The sequence below is a fragment of the Alligator sinensis genome, unplaced genomic scaffold, assembly GCF_000455745.1.
Source record: "Alligator sinensis unplaced genomic scaffold, ASM45574v1 scaffold61_1, whole genome shotgun sequence".
Lineage (NCBI taxonomy): Eukaryota > Metazoa > Chordata > Crocodylia > Alligatoridae > Alligator > Alligator sinensis.
The window spans coordinates 1,732,388-1,751,709 of record NW_005841986.1 but is presented as its reverse complement, the minus strand read 5'-3'; the positions used below and the strand labels follow the sequence as shown (position 1 = coordinate 1,751,709).

At 46.8% G+C, this 19,322-nt stretch overlaps 1 protein-coding gene across 1 annotated transcript in view; it reads left to right on the top strand.

The window, feature by feature from the left end:
- The window catches only part of SH3PXD2A (SH3 and PX domains 2A), a 304,812-nt gene that overhangs the window by 183,117 nt on the left and 102,373 nt on the right, over window positions 1-19,322 (top strand). Inside the window, 1 exon segment of the mRNA XM_025201204.1 lies at window positions 5,837-5,865. Coding sequence (XP_025056989.1) covers window positions 5,837-5,865 — 29 coding nt within the window.

The window sequence follows — 19,322 nt, the reverse complement described above, 5'->3', positions numbered from 1 at the left end:
GGTTCAGCGCGCCGTGACAGCTATTCTCTACACCCCGCGCTTTACGGGTGCTGCTTTCTTTGGCAGTGGAAGGACATCGCTGTCTGAAATCTGTGCTAAATGAACAGAGGCCATTTCTTTCGGAAAGACATTGCGCGGGAAGACTGGCATTTGTCCGCTAATGAAGGAACCCCATAAAATTCTTCCTGTTGTGGGTCTGTTTCGGGGCCCCTTCATGGCAGGGGCGAGAGGTGTACGGGACAGAGACGAAGTCTTCATTGACTCCGAGTATACCCCTGCAAAGTAGTGAGGCCACATGAATGCCTGGGCTACCGGGAGATCTGCTTGCCATTTACCGCAGACCTCTGCAGGGGTAGCACAACTACGGTGACTGCCGCTCCAGGCTCACACTCGGCATGTAGCTGTGAAGGACCACGCTGAACTACCCTAAACACCCTTTGCTTGGAGGGGATGCCGGTTTGCATGGTCTCCCGACTCCTCCACAAGACAGCTGCAAAAACCTTAATTGCACAGCTTCTGTTTAGCAGTCGGGAGAAAGCTGCCAAGGCCAGCTACCAATCAAATCTAATGAAACGCATGGCTGCAAAAATATGCAAGTTCCATTATGCAACGTATTTACCCTTTCAGCTTCTCCACAGCGTGGGGGTTGTTCCAGCTTTTATGGAAGACGTTCGAGAAAAATCCTCTCTTCGTTACGCGCCTTCCCAGTGGTGACACGACTTGTCTGTATTTCCTTTTATTGCGTGTAATTGGATGTGACGTGAATGACAGTTTCCAAAGAGAGGCGCTCGGTACGGCATCCCCACGAGATGGTTCATGTGTCCTGTACATTGCAAGTGACAGAGAAGTCGAACGGGGCAATGTAGGACACTTCGTACACGGCATAGAGCTCCCGGATTGAATAGGAGTACAGCCGAGCGGGCCAAAATTCATCTTTCTCTTTGAAGGCCTGAAATGGCCCAAAGCCAAACACCGGTTTGCTTACCAGCGGGATGTTCCTATCACTTCAATTGATGTGAATTAGGAGTGACCACATCGCATCAGTAGAGATGTACCAGTGTAAAATGAGCGGGTGTAGCGAATCAGCCCCCATTTCCTATTGCCTTTAAGGGAAGCAGAGCATGTTCTGCACATGGCAAGAGGTTCTCGGGCTTACTGCGCACTGCGGCGTGATTGCAGTGATAGGAGCGCTCGCCATCAGGATCGGCTAGGGGCGTTGCTGAACAAGCAGGCCTTAGGTAGAAGCGGTGCAGAACATGATGGGAACAAGACCGGAGACATGCTGTTTCCCTTCCTGGGCAGAGTGGATCTGGGTTAAGGAAGGCAGGACTCTGCTAAATCCTGCTCCCAGTTTTACCCGTTGGCCTTGAGGTGGGATAGCTGGTAACAGAATATGGACCGTGGTGTTTGCACTCGTACAGAAACAAGCAATTTTAAAAATCACAATGGGAAAGGATGCGAGGCAAAGCAGAAAACTGTCTTCCCTGGGCAGCCACAGAAATGGCATCGAGCTTTCCCTTGGCAGTTGTGTTTAGATGTACAGCCCGGTCTTTATTTTATTCAAGAGCTGATAATGTGCTAGGTGCCCCACGTGATGCAGGAGAAGATGGAGTTGGTTCCCTGAAAAATTTTCAAGTGAAGTCCTTGTCGAGTAAAGCATTTCCTTTACAGCCCTTGGCATACTCTGGCACTTCAGACTCAGACCAGCTCCCTCTGAAGTGATGGAGGTGTGTGTCATCAGGACCGTTGCACTTTTGCATTGTCATTTAGTCTAGCAGGAAAGAAGGTACCGATGACGAACATTTTAAAAATAGAGCTAGAGCGTAGCAGGGTCACCACCCCCACTTGCTGATCAACAGCAAGGACAGGCACATCTCCATGGAGGTAGAGAAAAGAAAGGAACACGTGCAACTTATTTAAACCAATTGCTTTCCATGCCCCCTTTGCCATTGCAAAGCTTTGTATTTCAGCAGTGGCAGTCTCCCTCGTAGTGAAGAGTAGTGCTAAAGAGTGCTTTGGTTTTCAAGGTGTCATTAAGGAGATTCGGATTTTGTTTCAGGTTCTCGTGTGTTTGAACCACTCGTGCTCAGGGGATTCGATTAAACGGGATTCGTTTTGTCCTGTTCTTGTGGGTGGAGTCCATCCCTGTGCAAAGGACCAGCACAAAACACATGCGCTGTGTGACACTGGAGGACCTAAGAGGAACGTCAGAGTCACTCAGATCTTCCCCCGAGATGGTTTGACTCCAGGACCCTGGTGTACAGTCCAGTGGCACTGTTAGACAATTCAGTGTTATAAGCTTAGTTGTGCATTGAGGTCAAGGAGAGTGGAAGGTGCCGTACATCTCATGGGACCAGTCATGGGTCTAGTTTGCCCTGCGTGCTTACCATGAAGTGCTTACAACCTGCGTGCTTACCATGCTTACCATGACATCCGAAAAAACTACTTCACAGTTAGGGCGGCTAGGAGCTGGAACCAACTTCCAAGGGAGGTGGTGCTGGCCCCTACCCTGGGGGTCTTTAAGAAGAGGCTGGATGCCTACCTGGCTGGACTCATTTGAGTCCCGTTTTTGTTTTTAGGGTTTTTTGTTCTCCCGCCCTGGCGGGGGGTCGGGCTAGAAGATCTATTAGGTCCCTTCCGACCCTAAAACTATGAAACTATGAAGTGAGCATGGACACATTTGGTCAGTCCGGGATGCCCTAAGCCCGTGTCCTGTGCAGTCAGAGTCCCTGGGTCTGAAGTCAAGCCACATCAAAAGAAAACAATAATCACTGCAGTTCTAAAACAATAATGATCGTTCCTTTAATGAGCTATGTAATTAATAGTGTCAGAGTGATATCATAGCTGTGATGGTCCAGGAGTTACGCCAGAGGCAAAGACCTGAAAAAGGTCTTGCAGGAAAAAGCTTGTCTAACTTTATCCCAGCTATGCAATTCGTCGTCTAAAAGGTATCACCTAAAGAAATCCTTGCCTCCTGTGTAATTAGGGAGCGTGGAGGGGGGAAATCTTACTCTTTTCTATCTTTAGGTAACTTTAAACACTTGAATGAATCAGCCTGGAGAAGAAGAGAACAAGGTGTTAATAGTCAGTGTCTTGGAATTATCTGCAACTTGAACTGAAAGACGGGGGAAGTTTGGAGCGGAGATTTTGAAATCTAAGAATTTCCCTCTTTGTGGGCATTGTGCTGCTCTAGGGGTAGGTCCAGCTGGAAAAGCAACAAGAAGGATGCTGAGCAGACAGTTTGCTCTTGGTGAGGGATCAGAGCTCAGCCAGAAGATGAGACTACACAGGAACGAGTGCCTGGGCGTTTGTGGGATGGGACACAAGGACCATCACCTTCTGATTATTGTGGCTGCCTACAGCAGCCTATTTTCACTGCGCTGAGCCCAGAGCAGCCTCCCTCAAGTTTGTTCTGGCTCCCATGGAGTGGCTTCTGTCTCCCTACGTAGCACTGCTAGAGGTGTAGCAGTGAGGAGCATCTAAAAGGGAAAACCTTACTCCAAGGACTGTTTAAGTGCTTTATGTTGAACAGACATTGGAGTGAGGACTGAAACTCCACATCTCCTCCATCACAAATTAAGCCTCTGTTGCTTGGTGGCTAGCACATCCACCTGGGAGATGTAGGTTCTCATTGTGTCAGGCACGTGGGGGACTCGAACTCACATCTCCCACATCGTGGGAGGGTGCTGGAGCCACTCGGCTACAGGGTTACATGAAGAGCATCGTCTGATAGCTACTCTGAGCCTGGCAGGAGCAAATACGCTGTGGATCCCTGTGGGATTTAGGTGATGAATTATTCCATCTTGTCTGGACATAAGCATTTAATGGGTGGACATTTAGGCACCTGAGGAAGTATGCTGACAGGTACTTAGGCGCCGTAGCCTCTTTGGCAGGTGTTGTGAGGATATACATTTTTGGATCAGGCATTTTGGTGGGATTTAGAGGCCGGCGTCCTTCTGTGGATCCAGCCTTTCGCACTTAGCTCTGCAGGGCCTCCAGTTCAATCCCTGGACGGCAGCCTTCATGTTTGCATGTGACATGGCTGCATTTTGCCCAGAAGCAATTTTAGGAACAACTCAGGCTTTCTATCAAATACAGCTGCAGAACTGAGGAAACAGTCATTTTTGTATAATGTGGAAGACTGAAAACCATGAAGGAAGAAACTGAGGTGGCCGTTGCTCATGAGAAGTAAATCTTGAGTATTCAGATGGCAGAGGTGACTTCCAAAACACGTGGGAAAGAGGATTCATTTCCAGAAACATTTCTAGTTTTAGGGGCATGTGAACATTTTTGATCATCCCCCAAATGTTCTGAGATTTGCTTAGAAACATAAAAAATGAGGGTGTGACAGGAGCTCAAGAAGTCACATCTAGGCCAGCCCCCTGCTCCAAGCAGGACCAGCCCCAGCTACATCATCCCAGCCAAAGCTTTGTGTAGCCGGGTCTTAGACACGTCCAAGCATGGCACACTGATGGCTCATACACACCTTATTGTCCACCGTCTCCCCCGTCCTTTTTTGCAGGGCTGTTGCGTAGCCACTCGGTCCCCAGCCTGCACCGGTGCGCGGGCTCGTTCCCTCCGAAGTGCGGGACTTTGCACGTGTCCTTATTGATATCGCCGTTTTCCTGACTTGCATGATAAGGGTTGGGATAACTGGGTTTCCAGTGGAGTTTTATTTGGTTCCAGTCAACAGCACAGGGCAGGAACAAGCAAGCTGCCCCGTCCCCAGAGAGCTCACAAATGAACATGCCTCCGTCTTGCTGTGGGGTCTGTGCAGGGAGATCGGCTTCTGACAGCATAAGCCACTTTCAGGATCGAAGTCTGCAACAGGGATTTGAGGAGAAGCCTGGAGGGATGAGAGGAAGGAGCTAACAGGGGGAAATATTTTTTTACGCTTATTCTAATTATTCTCATCCCGTGGTTCTCAGCCTTTTCACACTCAAGGCACCCTTTGTTAGACTCAAGGCACAGCCTGGAAAATGCCAGCTCTTTGCTTTCACTCTGCAGTAAAGAACGCCGAAATATCCGGAGATCAGAATCCTTTTGATGCCGCAGGTCCCTGCGTGAAATCTCTGGGTGTATCTCGTGAATCGTGCGCTGGCATTTGCACCCCAAACGGTGCTGGTACCGTAAAAGGATCTGACGGCACCACAGCACCTGTTGAGAATCACCGCTCTAAACCATTTTCCACACCTGCTTTCAGCTGTGATTTCCCTTTCACATCTTCTGCCAGGAGCAGAAGGCAGCAAGATCCTTTTTAACTTGTGAAGCCACAATAAAAGCAGGAAAGTTGCTGTCTCCCTCCTGCAAACAAGAACTAAGTTTTCCCCTGTAGAAAAGACAAGTGTTCGACAGAGATAACCAGAAGGGGCTGTGGGTTATGCAGATGTTAATTAGCATTTGAAAGGAAGGGCGGTGGGAGCACTGTCAAAAAGATGACTGTAGCTGCTGCAGGGTGCAGTCGAGATGCTTTTGCCTCTGTAGGGGAAAGGAAGCGGTTAAGTCAGTTTAAGTGCCTTAAATAATTTGATTTCAAGAGCCAAAAATGACACCCTTCTCCCCTGCTCGGCGGGTTGTGGATGGTTTGCTCTGTCTATCCGATCACATGGTCCACTGGCCCCTAGTGCTGCAGAAGCACCAGCTGCGACTGCTACTGCTGCTGATCAGGGTCCATCCCAGCCTGTGTGTCAATGCCTTGCAGCCTCAGCCTCCCCTTGAAAGGAGGGAGCACCCAGCATGAGCCCTTGAGTTTATGGGTGGGGATCTGGGACACACCCTGCTGCTCCCCCAGGCTGCAAACCTTAACCATGTCTATCTGTTGTTGTCTATTTTTCAGGGAATATGGATCCTCCAAAAGGAAATCAGGTAAGAGAGCAGCCTTTCTGTATACTGCATAGCTACTAGGTGGAGGGGGGCAAAGAGAGGAAGGGAGGGGGACACCTTTCTCTTGTTGCGTGAAATTATGTGGGATTTAACTTCTTTTGCTGTTCAAGTCTGTTGGCGATAGAGACATCAAATGGTTTTTGTAGCTGCAGAGAGGGGAGAAAAAAAGTCTGTCGAGCTGTAGTTTCAACCAAAAATGTCTAACTCCTTCTGCCTGCGTGAAGGCAGTGTCTGCTCCAGTCTAAGAGGAGAGCTGCCTTAAATTAACTCCTCTACCTGAGCACGTCATTAAAGAACTACCCCAGTTCCTCCGTGGGGGTGTAAGGATACCGCTTTTGTGGCTGGAGCCTTATTTTTGTAGCCCAACAGCTCCTGTTCTCCAAAGAGGGGGGGGGAAAAAAAAGATCTTGTAAATACCTTTATTGTGGAGTGTTTTTTAATTTTTGGGGGTGGTGGGGCGGTGCCAGGATGTGGGGCGCAGCACGGCAGCGGCTGGGTGTGGTGTTTCCGCTACCTTTTGGATTCTGTTGCTTTCTGTAACCCCGGTTTGAAAACGTAAATCCAGACTTCTTTTTCCTCCCTTTTTTCTCTCCTTTCGCCCTTTCTATACAGCTCCAGTGACTTATGGACAAAATTAAAATGGCTTACAGTTTTTTTTATATGCAGCTGAAAGACTGAGACACCCTAAATCAGATCAGTTAGGCCTGACTCCCCCCACAAGGTGCTGACCACTTCCAAACTTGATTTGGATTTTTGGGTGCTCTGAACCCCTAAAAATCAAATCCAAGGCATCTCCCACACTGTACCCCAAATCAGTAGTGACTTGTGAATACTCTTGGTCTCTGTATTTGTAAAATGTGTGGTGGGTGGGGAGCCAGGATGCTCCCTCTGGGAGGGGGAAAGGTTAATGTGACATAGTTGTGGGAGAGAGGGAAGGGGAGAGAAATTGCTCGGATTGATTGGTCTGTTAATTATGACTGCTTTTATGTTGCAATCCTGCAATAAGCCAAGTGGTATACTAATGGGTTGCTGTTATCTGACCCCACTCTCCTGTGGATATGCTAGAAGGGCCCTGCAAAACCATCTGATTTCTATCTGCAGGTCAAGGGTGGTGCCATGCTTTAGACTGAGTAACTGCTGAGCCGCTCTAGGTGATTATGGTAGGGCAGATGTAAGATGAGAGACAGCTCTGACATCCTACATCTTTTCTCCTGTAATAGTTTGCATCATCCTTACTCTGTACAAAAATTGTGTGTGGTTTATGGAAATCCTGCTGCTCTCTAGAAGGGCGGCTTATCCTCAACGTCTAGATGTGCTTCTTAGCAGGCATGCTGTCCCTAGTATTTAAACACATGACTTAACTTCACAACACTGGGAACTAAATTGGTCAATGGTATCCTTTTCATACAGGAGGATACTCAAGACATGGAGCAGTCTGGGCAAAAGCTGGTATGTGAACTAGGGAGTGCTGTCTTGTAGTTCGAGGTCTGGACCACTGGGTGATATCTCTCAAGATAGCACGCAGCTATAAAGTTTCTTTCCTCTTTCAGACTGCAATAATATGCAGACATATAGAGTGAAGATATAAAGCCCTCCCGGGCATATTTTCCCTCTCACTAAAGGTTAAACCTTCAAACTGTTTGTTGACAAGGCATTTGTATATGGAAATGGCTATCCGGCCTGCCCTTCTGATGCTCATTAGCAAAAAAAAAAAATGCATTGTCTGTTTAAACAAAAACATTTTCCTCTTGCTAATATTTGTGCTAATGCTCGAAACAAAATACTTCAATGCTTGAGTTGCAAAGCCTGCAAGAGGATGATTTGACTTATGTAATGTGTTTCCACTTGGTTTTGTTTTTATAGTCGGGGGGATATGCTGCTTTTGGGCTTTGTGCAAAAGCCGTGGTTTTCTGCATTGTGATGAGATGATTTTTTTTTGCCCCCTTCCTCTGTAGTTGTGAAGCAGATACAGGCCCTTTCTTGGCTGAGTCTCTCTCCTATATTATTGCTGCAGCCCCCCATGGAGCCTGCCCTCCAAGGGACAGGTGGTGTGCTGCCTCTAATTTCACAGGTGTCTGTAATATTGGCCATGTCCGCAAAACACACATTAAGCCAAAGTAAATGCACACATTTGTGGACCAAAGAGAAATTGAAATGTGGATGACTGGACACTGGAAAATGGCCAGGTCCGAACTGCTCAATTTAAATGCATTTCTATGAGCAATGAATTGTATTAGCGAGTTGGTGCAGTTCTCGGCTCTGATATCTGTGCTGGGAGTCCAGTCAGAGTGCAGGTCAGAGTCCCTGTTTCAAGTTGCTGGGCTAAATTGACCCCTGACATCATTCTTTTTTTAAAGCCAGTACTTGGGCTAGGGAGGAGTTTGGTCACCGTACCTCAGTTTACCAGCTGCCTGCAAATGAGACTGGCATTATCCCGTACAGGACTACACTAGACTGTGGCCTGGGCTTCTGCCTCTGGTGCCAAATATTCGGGGTCAAACCCCCAGGGGTCCTGACTCCCATTCCACCCCTAATGTCTATGAAATCTATAAAGGAGAAACGGGATATTTGCTAATGTCACAGGATATGTTAATAGTAGCGGTGGCGTTGGACTTTTAGATTACAGCAGGCATTCAAAGGTTGTGGGTTCAAATCCCATTAGAGTTGAGCTCTTAGCAGTTACTTTATGATTCGGTAGACCAAGCCTTGGCTGGGATGATGTAGTTGGGGCTGGTCCTGCTGTGAGCTGGGGGTTGGACTAGATGTGAGCTCCTGAGGACACTTACAGCCCTCCTTGTCTGTGATTCTGAAACATCTGAATAGATAGCTTAAAAAAAAATCTTCCTCTGTGCTTTTTAGGAAGCTACATCCCTCCATAAAACGAGGAAACAAATATCTGTGGCCCAGCAACTAAAGCTAGTTTGTAAGCAAGTCTTGAGCCTCGAGTCTGAGATGTGCCGGAAGGAAGCTTGGCCCCATAAGTGCCATGAAGGGCCCGAGGCGCTGCTGGAATTCGGCACCTGTTGTACGTGTCGCACAAACGCAACAAATGGTGGACACAACAGGAATCTGATGAATGTCTGCGGAGACCGCTGCCTGCTTTTATTTGTCAAACACTTGCTATTCAGAGCCCAAAATAATCTAGAGTGGGTTTCCCCTCTCCCTCCCTTAGAAAAGCAGTGGGGGATTGAACAGAGTCACAGAGCTTAATGAATGTTTTGTTTTGTTTTTTTTTTCCCAACACCTGAAAGACTTCACACATCAGACGCAAATGTCTCCTTGTGATGCTGTGAATTGGGTACAGCTGTTTGCATTAGTGGCCTGATTGGGTTTTTTAATGCTACCTTCTGCAACGTATTTGGCTGTCTGATCACTGCTGCATTGCAGGAAGGCCCAGGCATGGGTTGGGGTCTTATGGTGCTGCACTCCTGCCCCAGGCTGAATCAAAGCATAACTATTCCAGTCACTGGAGTTGACAGAGCCCTGCTGAAGTGGGTAGGAATTGGCCTGGGCAGAGATTTGCTTGCATAATTCGGGCCAGTGTTACTAGCATTTATTATTTGGGATTTCTTGACTCTTTAAGGCTTCACCTGATATGCTACAAGATTTGCTTCTCATCTGTCTGGCTTATTGGTTGAGAGGAGGTGAATTGTCGGGGCTGGATGGAAGTCACTATATTCTGGGCCCATCAGTCAGTTGTAAGGAAGCCTGGCACATCCCGTATGTTAATAATGCATGATCTCCGTTGGCTTTCTTTGCTGGGCCTCCAGGGGTGAGAAGGAAGGAGTTATTCTCCATACCCAGATTAGGTTGAGCCAATTAACCAAATACACATGAAGAGCCGCTAACCATATTTATCGCTACTTCTTTCTGAGCATCCATTCTCCAGACCTCTCTCAAAGACGGAGAGGGCAAAGTCTGCCAGTGGTTATTTGCCAGCAACATTACAGACTGCAAATTAGGTTAATCCACTCTCCAAATCTTGCAAATTCCCATCTGTACATGGGGGGGGGGAACTAATTAACCCTGAAGACATTTGCTAATCCTGCAGGAGTTTAAAGCAGGTTTAGTGCTGACCTATTCCCTCTGCCAAGTCCTCCAGGAGGTGCTGTTCTGCTGGGTGTTCGGCTAAGAGAAGCATAAGACCGAGATGCAGGGATCCTTCCCGTCTCCAGCCCCAAGTTTCTCCGCTTCCCTGCCTGCCTCATGCCAGAAACTGTTGTCCGATCCTGCCCATGCTGCACGACAGAAGCATCTGACCCATGGCATCCTTTAAGGTTAGGGGTAAAAAAGAAACTGGCACAGGCACCAGAGCTGCTTTCCCCCCCTCCCATGGTGATAACTTTTTTTTGGTGGCATTTAAATGTTAGGGGGAGAGAGTGGAGGAAAAGCTGGGCCTTGCAAAGAATGACCTTGGTGCTGGAGGCTCCAGGAAGTCAAGCCATTGCTCTGAGGGGCACAACAGACTGAGATGTGCAGCCCATGGTTTTGCTTTTCAATTGTTTTTCCTATTGGGACCTTTTCTGTCCTGTTATTTATGCAGCAGGGTGCCACGTGGGGCTAGGGGAAATAAAGCAAAGGAACACTTCCAGCTTCTTCTTGATGAATTGCTGTCTTAGTTGACTTGGGATTTGTTTTTAAAGGCATATTTGGCAGCTGGTTTATTTTAATAATTTTTGTCTTGCTTGTGATGTGACGGATATTCGAACATGGCAGGGCTTATCTGTTTTGTCTTTGAGTTCACATTTAGTATAATGATAGCGTTGAGTCTCTAGACCGTTTCGTGGGGTGCATGTATGCATTAAGCATATATCAAACTTAGGTTGAAAATCTGGCTAACTAAACTAAAAGAGCCAGTACATAAAATGGGGAGGAAGGAAGGAATGCTTAATAAAGATTCTCATTTAAATTATGAATCCCTTTCAAATGGATTTGAAATTCCAACTTAACGGTGATCTCTTGTCACCCTGCGGCAGACAGATGGAGGGCAATCACTTTGAGAGCTTTGCTGCAGTTGCTGAGGCTGGATATATCTAACTGAGAAGCTAATGAAATTGGTGTAATAACACCATCTACTTAAACTGCTGATCTCTTTGCAGAATGACAGACCTGGATCTGTGCGTGGAGCCGAAATCCATCAATCGTGCCCCTCTCTTCTGTGATGACAGCTCTGATATATGATGACATTTATCATCAGGGGAGTTCTCTCTTGGCATGTACTCTGAAGGGCATAAGTGATCCACAGGCTTAATGTAATGAAATGGGGAACCAGCCACTTGCTTGGGGATCTGAATGAATGATGCACTGATTGCACTGTAATTAAGATTTCTCTAGTACATTCATTTAAGAGAAGAAACCATTTGGGGATATCTTCTTGCTGGTTGGAGCAAGAGGTATAAGATACCACAGATGATTAGAAAAGTAACTTCTTGCAGCGTATGCCTGTACTCCCTCTTGCATTGTAGAAAGCAAAGGCAGTTTATTGTCTTAAATTCTGCTTGACCCCCTCCCTTTGGAATAGGGGCGCATGCTCCCCTCCCAAGTAGAAGTTGCCGACTATACAGGTCAAGATCTTGAAATGCTGTTGCCTTTGCAAAATCTCCCAGAAGTATCAGATAACCAAGGGGAGGATCTGACGAGTTAAACGCACAAAAACACTGAAATGAAACTTTATGGTTTTATTTTTATTGCGTGCTCAAGAGGTACCACAAGCCCAGAGGGGGCGGGGGCCCAATCGCAGGTTGACTCCATGTACAAATGTGATGGGTCTTTGGAGGAAATGAAAAGCAGACTTGTAATCAGAACAATATCCCATTTGTCTCTTTCTAAAGAAACGTGTCTGAAGACACGTTACAAAAGCTGAAGAAACCTCGTTAGTGAAGTATAACAAATCTAGGTCCATTTCTCGCTCTTCATCTGGATGTGATGCATTTGCGTACCTGTGAGTGCATCTACAGCAGAAATCCTTGGCATGCACTCCAACATCTGCCTTTTGAATCAAATGCATTTTTTTTTTTTTTCATTTGTAAATCAACTGCAGGATCGGGGGACCCGAGGAACAAAAGCACTTAGCTTTAAAGATGGAAGTTGTAGCTCAAGGCATGCTCTGCTGTTGGCTGCTTGTCACTAAAGCTCGTCTCCCATGGGCGAGGAGTGGCTCAGGCTAAGGAGGCAGATCCAAGAGCTGAAATTTCTAAGTAGTCCAGAACGTGAATGAATGTGTTGCAAAAGACTGAACTGTGCCCAGAGATGTGGCAGCATCCCTGGGACCTCCTCAAACCACATGGCTTTGGCTCAACATCCTCCTCTTTCGGAGACTTCTGCCGTGCCATGTGTGTTGTTGCGGGTGGAAGCACGTGCCGCTTTTCGCCTTGATGAATCATTGGCGCACGCTGAGTAATTGTTTTCAAGAGAATACAGTGTGGAAACGGAGATGGCGCCTTGAACATCATCACATGCCATTTGGCCCCTGTCGGAGCGGATGGACGGGCTGTGTAAGACTTCCAAGAAAGATTTCCTAACTTTCCCAATGTGCATCTGACTTGTAACAAGATAATTTATCTTGATCCATGTCGGGAAGAAAACACCCGTATCAGACGATTACTCCATGCAGCAATTCACTGGCTAAAGAACACAATGCATCGGGCTCTGCCAAAATATTTCTGGTTCTCGAGTGTTTGCTTTTTATCTCTTAAAAACAAGAAAGATGGGGGACAGAAGGAATCGATGAGAGGAGGAGTTGGAAGTATGCACATCCAGCAGAGCCATAGCAACCAAGGCTTAAATAAACAGCATGGCAGAAACTACAAGGGCTGTACAACATGCTCCTCGTTCTGCAAGTTGTTGCTTGCTAATGTGGACGAGCGGGCTTAGCCTGCCGTCCCCCTCAAACACTGAATCCTTCCTAACCTAGCGAGTTGGCTTTGAACGGTTGAAGTTCATTCTTCTGTTTTGGGGCCAATACAAATGATTTCTGTACCATTTGGATCCCCAGCTAAGCTGCCAGTGCTGCAATAAAAATAATTCTGGGGTGTAAATGAACAAACCTACTATCTTCCCCAATTTTTTTTGAAGCTTTAAAGCCTGAGTTACACTTGGTGCTTTTTGACTTTTGGAGGAAAAACTTTAGGCAGTCTTCGCACACTTAAAGTGCATGCGTCTGAGACCAGCATGTTGCGTTATTACCATTCGGTGGAGATGTGGATCTGCTCTAGCTAGCTCACGTGATAGCAGGGCAGCCTGCAGTATTTTGATACGGGGCAATTAATTTCTGCCCTGTTCTCTCCACATCCTAGATTTTAAACTGCTTGTTTAACTGAAATGCTTTTCATGTTTGCCCGAGGCTACTGCAAACACCAGAGCTTCTTGGCGACTTTATTTTGTACCATTTCAGATTTCTCATGACGAGGCTTGTGGCCTGTTGGAAGTACAGAACCGCTGTTGTCTTCTGGGTGGCTGTTGCTTTGTGTTTTATTTCGTGTGTGCGTCGAGAGAAGGAATAGGAAAAGGTATTTGTCTGCCCCGTTGACTTTGACCTGTGCACAATGAAAATAATTCTGTGCAATCAAGGGTTTGTACAGCGCGGCTGGGTGCAGTAACCTTTATCATGATGTTGACGCGAACCTAAAACGCCAAGACGACCGGCACTCTTGCAGATACCTAGGATAGGTGCCGACTCCAGGAAGATATGGCGAGCAGGCTTCTGCCTCCTGCCTGCTCCTCCGCAGTGCCAGCTGAGGAGGCACAGTACCATTAGCACCTCTGGCCCAGTCCCACCCCCGTCCCCAGGCTGGCAGAGTGCATTAAGTGGTATAACTGTTAGCTGCCGTGTGGGTCTGTCCACATTGTCATCCTCTGCCAAAGGAGACAATTGTGTGTTGGGTCTAATGCACATTCTGCTCCGTGCCTTTGGGGAAGGCAGGAGAAGCATGCTAACGGCACAAGGTGGAAGATAGAGAGGTGTGATGGCCCTTCACCCCTATGGGGAGGCTGTTTTGCAGTTTGAGACTGGCCCCAAGAAATCTGTCTGCATCTCGGGTGAGCTTTATCCTTCTGGTGGTTTTTTGCCTCGTGCTAGAGGATCCGAGTTGTTTAATGCTTTCTGCAGTGGGCCCAAGCCACGGAGACTGTGCTCTGGGCAGATCCCAAGTGCTTGCAGTAGCCTATGCTGCAACCTCTTGTGCTAGCTGGAGGACCCGGAGGGCTGATGGCTTCATGCCCAGGTGTATTACTTTGCTGTAGTCCAGCCAGGAAGTGTCAAAGGCGTGGATAATGAAGACTGGGTCATCATCCTGCAGGCAAGAATGGAGTTTCTTCGCTAAGTGAAGACGACCAAAAGCAGGACCCGTGTGGCAGCCAAAGAACATTCCTGGACTGGACAGAACTGGCACGTGGGAGATAAATACCTACCGCTGCAGCCACCGATCTGGCAGCATGCTCTCCTTTGCCCCCAAGCATAACCGCTAGCCCTGGTGTCCATTCATGCACCGATCTCTTCCAATCCCCGGGCCATCTTGGAGATGCTGTTATGGTCGCACCTGGTGGAGCTGTGCATTACTTGAGCCCACACGCAAGCATCCTACGTGTCCTCTTGCAGCATGGCTTACAGCATCGGAGACATCCAGGAAGGTACGCGTGGATATTTGCTGTATGACCATGACCAAAATCTCCTTTTCTACCTCTCTCAATCTATTTTTTCACATCCCACATACTAGCCTGAATCTACTAGATGCTGGGCTTGTTCTTATGGAGTAGGGAGACTGTGAATAGCAGACACTCGTGTTCATGCTGAAGACGGGACAAAAAAAAGATCATGCCTGTGCCCTTCCAGGTCATAACATTGGTGCTGTATGGGGTCCATGGTCTCCCTGAAACGAGCAACACTCGCTCTTCAAAGTTTCGGGGGAGCAGGGGGGAGCTCGGACTCTGTAACTACACTTGCTCTGTTGAATAAAGTGTAGAGTAATAGTTTTCTTTCTCCTCTTTTTGGCAGTTTTTTCCCAGATCAATATTTCCTTTTAGCTTGCACGGCTATAAATGTTAGTGATAGCCATAATTATGGTTTTTAAAATCCAGCCTCTTCATCGGGCCCTGAAATAGCCATGTTAAACTCCACTCATTTATATACTGCTAGCTTAATATAACAGCTATTCAGGCATTGGCTACAGATCCCATGGCTTTTGACCATGTCTGATGAACGCAAAGTAATCATATAGATTTTTTTTCAGTTTCTCATGTGGGATTTGGGATATGCCTTCTCTAGGATTAAACAAAGCGCTGAATTGGACCTAAAAGCAAAGGCTTAGGTCTTAATTTCCTTTAATGGGTGGCTCTAATCTCTTTATAAAGACAAAGTGCTTGTGAGTGGTTGTTGAAATGCAGAACTTAAACTGAGGCTGTGCTTGCTTCCCTGCAGTATGCGGAGCCCGGGATCTGCCGCTTTCTCTACACTGCTCTGTTTAGACACTGGAAAGGATTTTTATTTTTTTTCCTGGTTGCTGGTTTCTCCCCTGTAAGGGTTTGTTATACAGATGATGAATTTCTGAGGCATGCTTGGGTCACATGAAAGCCAGATGTGAATATTTTCCAAGCAGTGTGTGTGGGTCTAATATACGCCAGGCAGTTCTGTTTACGTGGCAAGTGGAAGTGATTTGAGATTGGTCTACACTCAGACACAGCCTGGAAAAAAAAAAAAATTGCTGTTTTCCAGGATAGCAGGCTACTGTTTGGGGAAGAAAGATGCTCTCTTGTATTGTCCAGCCCAATAACCAGATTGTTGGGCGTTCTGATCTCATTTCCTGCAGCAGAAACAATAGTGGATTTTTTTCAAGAACAAAAGAGATGCTTGCTGCAGAGGGTAACAGATGAGCCCTGTGTAAACCTGTTTTAAGCCTGGATTTGGTAAATAAGACTAAAATGAAATGTCTTCAGATGAATGCTGTAGCTACTCCTGCCTGTCTGGGCCAAGGCTCGTGTACCAAAAAGGCAGCTGGATTATCTTGATAAGCAGTTCTGTAATTTAATTTAAAACACTCGAGATGACTAATCTCAATGCAAACACAGTACTGAGCACTGCCATAAATGGGTTGTGGAGGCCTTTGTATTTTTTTCAGTTGATTCCAGTTAAATGGCTAACACAGCCATCTTTAGTCTTTTCCCTATTTTACTCTGTCCTTTTTTTTAAGTTGGGGGGTGGAGGGGATGAGTTTGTGTTTGCAACAACTATATTCTTCTAGAGCAGCAGTTCCCAAACCCTGGAGGTACCAGAGACATCTCTGAGGGGGATGTGGGAGAAATTGTGTGATGACAAATTTAATTTGCACTATAATTGGCATTGAAGGGGTTAAACTATAAACTGTATGCTGGTAGGGGAATGTGGGCAGCTGGTAAATCTGGAAGGGGGTATGCAATAAGAAAGTTTGGAAACCTGTTCTAGAGCAAACTTAGTTTGCAGGTGACTTCCCTCTTGCTTTAAAACAACCCCCTCCTTTTTCAGAATTTGTGTTTTGTTTGGAGGGTGTCTTTTTTTTTTTTTTAAGTGGGACAATTAGAAGTGGAAAAGAAGCTTGCTTAAATCTGTTCGTGTGTGTACCACTCAAGTGTTTCAAAAGCTGCTGATTTTTGCCATTGTAGAGGCAGCAAAAATGACTGAGTATTGTGCATTGGCTCCATTACAAATACTTTGGCAAGGAAAATTAATTTTAAGCTGTGTGTGTGTGTGTGTGCGCGCACTGCTTGCTCGGTTTGGTATTGGGAGTGTTGCCCTGTGGAAGCATCTTGGCCTCCTTAGGGATCCGGCCCCGTCGTGTTAGTGCTGTGCAGGCACTGAACAGAGAAGTGCTCTAAGCTGGTTGGCTTTGCTTTTTTGCTCAGAAGTGAAATTTGTGTTGGCTGGCACATTTAGATAGTATAACTAAATTGGTAAATGTGGCTTTTATTCCTTTTTTTTTTTTTTCTCAATTGTCTTCAGTCTCTGGCAGGGCACAACCCGAGTGAGACAACTAAGAATTTACAAGTCGGAACTTATTGGTTATTTGAACCCATTTTAACATTAAGCTTTTTTCCCCTCTTTTCTTGCGGGCTTGAGGTCGTGTCACGGGCCCTGCATGGGAGCCAACATTCAAATATGACCTTAACGTGGGTTACTGTTGCTTTGGGACCAAGGCAGAGATTATCTACAAGTGGTTCATGGAGCAGAAATGTTCCAGGTAAAGGCAAAGGTGTTCTCCCAGGTTAGCACTAGTCAGGACTTGCTGCAACTGCAAATCCGTCCAATCTAGCATAAAAATGGGCCCGAACTACCAAGTTTGGATTTGAGTAAGCCATTATCTCTTGCATTTAAACTCTTCCATGCTGGGACATGATTACCAAGACCAGGATAATGGATCAAGTTGAGGTAGCAACAACCACAAAATAGAAAAACCTGTCTAAGGTGGCTCCAGGTCCTTATTCCAATATTGGGAGTTGAGAACACCCTCATCCCTCTGCTTTGTCTCAATTTTTTTCTTACGAGGAACGGCCGGTTTCCATCCAAGAGATGGATGAGCTGCAGGCATTAGAAGGATCACTTCCAGCCTCTAGACCTCCAGTGAAGCCTTCCCTAGTTGAATTGGTCCATCCTCATTTCAGAGGAACTTGGTTTGCTTTTGGGCTTTGAATTTTTGAGTGAATGACAAAAGCGGGCAGGAGAAGGGTGGGTATTGGGGAGCTCGGTGTTTGGATGCAGTTGTACCAGGCTGATGTTGGATTACTGATGTCAATAGTCTTTCTTCACTAGTTTCAGTCGGAGTAGGACCAGGATCCTTTCAAAACTAGACCCATGCCAGTCTCTCTTGGCCTCCCCCTTCTCTGTTTCTTCACATGCTAGTACCTATCGCTTTTTAAAATGAGCTTTGAACATTTGGCCAACAGGGCTACTGTACGTTTGCAGTCTCTGCCTCTTGGTATTACTTCTTTTCAATATACAGCTGAAAATTGCTCCAGTATTTGAATTCATAATTGGGACCGGTTTTCATGATGAGTGCTTCTAGTTGACTAATAATCTTACTCTCTCGCGTATACAACAACTTCTAATGTCTGCTGCCTTACGGGGGCCTTCTTTTGTCGCCCCAGAATTAAGAGAATAATTCTCTTTTACATTACAGGGAGCCTTTTTACGTTAAAGGGTTCACCTTAAGGTTTTATTTTTCTTTAAATACTGCTTGGAAAGCTACCCGATCAGCACCCACAAGGAGGAAACCTTAGAACAGCTCATTTTCCTTGGGAAGAGGAGTGTAGTGGTGTTCTCCATCTCACACCTGTTGCCTTGTGTGTGGTCCTCCAGCGGACTGACTTCCAGAACACACCCTGAGATCACCCCCTCTTTTAACCCCACCCACGGTCTCCTGACAGCCATTCTCCATCTTTCAGGAAACAATCACTTGACGCCCCTCTTCGGAGCTCTTAGGTGCTGCTGGACATGGGCCTGCTGCCCTCTCGACTCTAGCCTTGTCCCCTGGAAGGCAGGCGGCGGCAGCAGTTGCATCTCTGAGCTGGCATCCTGTGCAGGCCACCTGGAAGATTGTGTGAGATGGGTGACTGTTGTCTTTGGGAAGCTCTGGTTGATTTTTTTTATTTTATTTTATTTATTTTTTTTTTTTCTGTAGTGGACTTGATCATTTGTAAAGGCTGTGTCTTTAGGAGAGTCCCCATGATGGCTTGTTCCGTAAAGGGCAGTGCAATGTGCTTGCCTACATGTTCACTAGTCACTGGGTGCATCTACATGAGATGCTAACTGCGCAGTAGCCGAATAACACTGTGTAGCACCATGCGGGGCAAGTCCCCTGCTAATACGCCACTGTGCAGTAGTACCAGACTACTATGCAGTTGGTGTCTGTAAACCACAAACAAAATAAAACCCCAACAAGAACGCCACGTGTCAGTGCTTCTGCAGAGTAGCACCAGTTACTGCTCATTGATTGACTTGGTTATGCAAGTACTAAATGTAATGTGCATTAATGAATGTGTAGACGCACCCCCTTGCGTAGGAAGCACCCCTAGCACGGACCTGCCACCAATGCCCCTTGAACACAGTTCAGGCCTGTCTCAGGACACTTGTGGCTTTTAAAGCCTGTTTCCTCCTCTTCTTTCTTCCCCCCACCCCCTGCACTGACACTCTGCACCTGAGAAAGCAGAGCTGGTGCATCTGTAGACTGTGGCGGCAACTTGAATCGGGCAGCAGGGCAGCAGCCGTTTCCAGCAGAGACGGGCCTCTCCCGTTACACGGCTACTTCTGTATAATGCAGCCCTGAAGGGGAAAGCCCCTCTCCTGCTCATAGAATCATAGAAGTCGGGTCGGAAGGGACCTTGCAGATCTTCAGGTCCGACCCCCTGCCTGGGCAGGAAGAAAACTGGGCTCAAATGACCCCAGCCAGGTAGGCATCGAGCCGCTTCTTAAAGAC